This window comes from Salvia hispanica, chromosome 4, assembly GCF_023119035.1.
Source record: "Salvia hispanica cultivar TCC Black 2014 chromosome 4, UniMelb_Shisp_WGS_1.0, whole genome shotgun sequence".
NCBI classification, from domain to species: domain Eukaryota; kingdom Viridiplantae; phylum Streptophyta; class Magnoliopsida; order Lamiales; family Lamiaceae; genus Salvia; species Salvia hispanica.
Genome location: NC_062968.1, coordinates 32,005,073 through 32,010,562, shown reverse-complemented (window position 1 = coordinate 32,010,562; position 5,490 = coordinate 32,005,073). Strand labels below are relative to the sequence as shown.

Sequence of the window (5,490 nt, the reverse complement as noted above, 5' to 3'; positions counted from 1 at the left end):
ATAATTAAGTAGTTTTAGGTCATATTATAAGATTTGGGTTTATGTCATGTTAAGATCATTTTAGGTCATGCTTTGTTAGCATGACATAAAAATAAACTAACTATGACCTAAAAATGCCCTACGTATGACTTTGTTCTGTGTTTCTGTATTTAAATCTGGTCTTCATAGATCAAAACCCTATATATATATATATATAGGGGTGCACTATGGTGCCACCATAGATAGGATAACACCATACCACCAATATAGTCCGTTAGATCTCATTTATGGACGCCTAGGATTATGTTTCGTGAAAAAACACGGGTTTGCAGTCTACTGTATTAGATATTGCAATCGTGGTAAACTGCAATATTGTTGTGGTAAGACTGCAATATTCAATGAACAGCACTGCAATCTGGTAACGTAAAATTAGAAATTTCCTATTTTACCCCTCCGTGTTTTTACACGTGGCAGCATGACAAGCACACGATTTTCAGATCTAATGGCCTAAAATGGTGGTATGGTGTTACAATAAAGAGGGTTGTCATCTTAGTACATCCCTAAATATATATATATAGGGTCTTGTTAGGTTGAGATTATTTAGCTAAATTGAGAAATGAGATGCAATATGGGCCACTAATCCACAAGCTAAACAAAATGTCAACAAATACAACATTATGTCAACAAGGGGGTAAAATTGTAATTTCTTTAATAAAAAAAGCGTGAAACATCCAAACTGATTTCAAACCAATTTCTAAAATTTCTCTAAAATCTCTCTTCCAAAATCTTCAAATCTTCATCTGCAAAATCTCGCTGATCTTCAAAATTCAAAACGTAAGCATTCAAAATCTCGCTGATCTAAATGACGAATGAAGAGGAAAATCTGAAAGACGGATTGGTAGGAAGAGAGGCGGTAGACGCCGCTGGAGGCTTCTCGGAGGAGGATTGGTCGCTCGTTGATGAAGATCGGGAGGGTTTCGGTGGTGGAGGAGAGGAGGAAGGTGAGTGTGTACACGAAGAGACCTAATCGCTTCTCGATCCCCGATTTGTCTAATCCGATGTTGATGTAGATCGTGCCGAGCACGATTCCGACTCCTATGGCTTGCAATGTGTTAATTGACTAATAGATTTTGTGTATGTTGGTGGAAGCTCTGCGATGTTTCTGAAAGTAAGTAATATGTCAGCTACACTTTCAAGTCATGTCAACTACACGTAAAAGTCATGTCAACAATTATATGTCATGTCAACTACACTTTCAAGCCATGTCAACTACACTACAAGCTATGTCAACAATAATTATAAGCCATGTCAACTACACTTTCAAACCATGTCAACTACACGTACAAGTCATGTCAACTACACGTACAAGCCATATCATATCAACTGCACACACATATAATGTCAACTATGTGTACAATCCATGTCAACTACACATCAAATGTCAACAACTGTGTAGTTGACTAATGTCAACTGCACTTTCAAGCCATGTCAACTACATGTACAAGCCATGTCACGAAATTATAAGTCATGTCAACTACACTTTCAAGCCATGTCAACTACACTTTCAAGCCATGTCAACTACATGTCAATTGATATGTGAATTATAAGTGTTATTTTTTAGTTGTTGACATTTTAATACGAGTTATTGACATTCGATATTCTCGGTATTGATATGTGAATTATAAGTATTATTTTTTAGTTGTTGACATTTTAATACGAGTTGTTGACATTCGATATTCCGCCATTTTAGAAATGAAATGACGATAATACCCCTAGTTGGCATAATCATGTCAACTATACACATATAATGTCAACTATAAGTTGTTGACATTTGATGCAGCCACTCATTCATAATTTTCGTGCGATGTCAACAGCGTGTAGTTTATGTCAACTAGGGGTATTATCGTCAATAGCTTGCACATCAAATGTCAATAGCCTGCATCAAATGTTAACAACTTATAGTTGACATTATATGTGTATAGTTGACACGAATTGTATATGTAGTTGACATTATATGTGTGTAGTTGATATGAATTGTATATATAGTTGACATGGATTGTACACATAGTTGACATGAATTGTAAATGTAGTTGACATTATATGTGTGTAGTTAACATTAATTGTATATGTAGTTGACATAGATTATATAGGTAGTTGACATGCATAGTTGATATTAAAAAGGGGAGATAACTAAATCTTAGCAACTAATTTTCAAATGAGAAATATTACCAAACAATCAGAGTGCAAAATATTTCATGCTTTAATTTGGAGAAATAAAAGAGAGAGACACGTAACATTTGCCTCAAAAGCAGAATTCTTTACGTATTTTCCGTTCCTTTCATACTTGATAAATCATCCAACAACAATAAAAAAATTGTACATTTAACATTTCTTCAATATCGAGAATATCAAATGTCAACAACTAACAAATAACACTTATAATTGACATATCAATACCGAAAATATCGAATGTCAACAACTCGTATTAAAATGTCAACAACTAAAAAATAACACTTACAATTGACATATCAATACCGAGAATATCGAATGTCAACAACTAAAAAATAACACTTATAATTCACATATCAATAGCCAAAATATCAAATGAACTAAAACAAAGTTGAGATATCACAGTTAACAGGCAAGAAAAAGCAATAAAACTGCCAGACATCCAATTCAATCATCAAATAAAAGTTCAATCATCAAATTGGTCAATCATCTGCGTCGGACTCACTACCAGAGGAACTCCCTGAATCAGAATCTGTAAAAAACAAGCTCAAACGAATGAACATCTGTTTCTGTTTCCGTTTTCCATACTTTCACCCCCAACACAATGTAGAAACGCAAGAAGAATCAGTATCAATACCACTCGAGGATGACGAATCGCTGCTTGAGCTGCCAGAACTGCTTGAGCTACTGCTGCCATTGCCTCTACCATCATTCTCCTGTCCAACAACACCATCATTCTCCTGCCCAACAACACCTTCTTTCACAAACTCAATCTCCACAACAACAGGGAAACTCGTTGCTGGCATATCGTCATCAATATCTACATCTTCTTCATCATTTTGTTTCATCATCTTGCCACAATCATCATTCTTGTCGCTCAATGCGCCCTACACAACATTACCAACAACATGAATAAACAGTGAAAACACCACAAAAAAGACAAAAATCTTGATGCAAATTTAACTTACCACATCAGCATCAGTAACAGGACTGGAGGGAATAGAAACTCCAGCAGTTGGATTGTTGTTCATCATCAACGCTTGCCGCTTTGTCTTGCTCACCATCTTCTTCGAATTGGTCACAAACCGATCAAGTTCCCACAGCGTTTCCGTATCAAGAGCCTCAATATCAAGCTCAATTTCATTGACATCCTGTGCCAAATGCTCATCCCTCTTCCTGATTATCTGTACAAGTTGAGGCATCTTCTCTTGGGGTAAATTCTGCAACCCAAATCCAAGTTTTGTTGACATCCAATTCCTGATAATACTTCCAATTCTATAAACAAATCAACAATTAAGCTTGCAAAAAGTTCAAATCCTATAACAAAAGCAAATATTGGAAAATCAATCTCTCAAATGAGTTCACATCTAATACAATTGAATCATCTACTGCAAAAATATGGTAATATGGTTGCAACAGAAGCAAAAATCTCATAAAAATGTTGATAGCAAAAACACAAGTTAATAGCAACTCATCAAATCATGATCAAGGAAAAACAACTACTTAGTCTACAGTCATCACAGCAAGCACTACAAGGCAAAAAAAAAAACAGAGACGTATCAAAATGCCTCTATTTTACAGAAATCAGTAAAACATGAAAAGAAAATAGATGAATTCGAATTAAAACATGGTACAACCACAACAAAAATGCTTGTTTCAAATAAATAAAAATGGAAAAGAGAACAAAGAAATTCACCTAAACCTGATCTACTTTCCCCAAATAACCACACAGTGTTAGCTCAAACAATCAAAACATGAAAAGAAAATAGAATTAGCCAGAAAAGTAGAAACAGAGTATGAGAGATGCGGTGAAATGAGAACAAAAATTGAAGTGCATCTCACCCTATCAAACGATTTACTCCCAAATTTAAACAGACATGCAGAGTGAGCTTTCGGGTTCCTGTTTTTGTGAAATACTCCCAAAGTTCACCATCTCCGATCAGCATTTCACCTTCTCCGATCACCTATATGTAGTTGACATTATAGGTGCGTAGTTGACATTAAAATTGAGAATCTAACTCTTAGCAACTAATTCCCAATTAGGAAATATCACCAAACACCTAGAGTGCATTATGATTAAGCTTGATTCCTCACTCCAACACAATTGATAATCTAAACCTAAAACTTTCAATTCCATAAACGAATTAATAATCAAGCTTGCAAAAAGTTCAAATTTTATAACAAAAGCAAATTTTGATGAATCAATCTTTGAAATCAGTTCATCCAATTCCATAATCTGGCGGTGGTATTGAATTTGTCTCATCTTTAATTGTTGAATCTGCAGCTGCAAAATCTTCAAATCAAATTCGTTGGATTCATTGAAAAGCAGCAGCTAATAAGATGTCATCATCACTCCTGTCAGCGAATCCAGCACTAAATTCCGGTAGATCGTCGATGAGGAGACGGAACAAGAAGAAAATCCATAGCCGCGATATAGCAGAAAATAACGATCAGCACCAAAACTCACCAATCGAATGGAAATCGGAGACGCAGCAGCAAATCTACTCGTCGAAGCTCCTCCAAGCGCTCGCCAAGTCCGGAACGGCGACGGCTCGCTCCTCAGATTCGCGCTCGTGATTCCGGCGAGCTGCCTGAACACGAAGCTGAATTCGCCGTCCGCGTTAATTGATTGATTATTAGATTTCGACTTCGTCAGCTTGTCTGCCGTCACTTTAGGCGACGGCGTCCGGCTCCCTGCTGTGGCAGCTCTTCCGGCGGAGACATGATCGAGCTGCCACCACCTCGTCGCCGTCATATCAGCGCAATCGCAGGCGCAGGCGGCGCTCAAACATGCGCTACATGATCGCTGCAAGCTCAATTCACAGCTGCCACAGCCTCTGTTGTTTCACCACTCCGTTTCACCCTACGTTTCGAGACGGAAATCGCACACCGGCGCATCCGCGCCGCGTCACCCCCACGGCGGGCATAAGCTCTTCTTCAGCACTCCCCAATTGATGCCTCGCCGCTCAATTGCAGTCGAGATTGAGAGGTTTTCTTCTCTGTTTTGGGGATTTTCAGATCGAAACCCAATTTTTCTCTCCCAACAATGCGTCCAGATGCAAGGAATCAACATTTACCATTCTACCCTTTCATATTAAATTAATCTAAAAATATTTATTGTGTGGCAAAATCTGGACCACTCATTTAATAAAAATGAGTGGCTGATATTGCATCTCATTTCTCAATTAGCCTAAATAATCTCAATTGATCACAATCCTATATATATATATATAGGATTAAGTTTCGTGAAAAAACGTAAACTGCAATATTGTTGTGGTAAGA

General features: G+C 37.2%; 1 protein-coding gene across 1 annotated transcript; it reads right to left on the bottom strand.

The window, feature by feature from the left end:
• Positions 1-2,595: 2,595 nt before the first annotated feature.
• LOC125220914 (transcription factor GTE7-like) lies at positions 2,596-4,963 on the bottom strand. The gene is made up of 5 exons (XM_048123047.1): positions 4,676-4,963; positions 4,051-4,172; positions 3,180-3,465; positions 2,846-3,095; positions 2,596-2,740 (listed from the first exon to the last, which is right to left on the bottom strand). The coding sequence occupies exons 1-5, from the start codon at positions 4,961-4,963 to the stop codon at positions 2,691-2,693; spliced, it is 996 nt and encodes a 331-aa protein (XP_047979004.1). The 3' UTR covers positions 2,596-2,690.
• Between the last annotated feature and the right edge of the window lie 527 nt (positions 4,964-5,490).

What these genes read in the sequence shown, in the direction of transcription:
- LOC125220914 (XM_048123047.1), bottom strand. Translation starts at nt 4,963, where the DNA reads ATGACGGCGACGAGGTGGTGGCAGCTCGATCATGTCTCCGCCGGAAGA. An exon ending in GGAGTAAATCGTTTGATAGG is followed by an intron (nt 3,466 to 4,050) that starts GTGAGATGCACT and finishes AAGTATTATCAG; the next exon opens with GAATTGGATGTCAACAAAAC. An exon ending in CGATTCGTCATCCTCGAGTG is followed by an intron (nt 2,741 to 2,845) that starts GTATTGATACTG and finishes TGTTTTTTACAG; the next exon opens with ATTCTGATTCAGGGAGTTCC.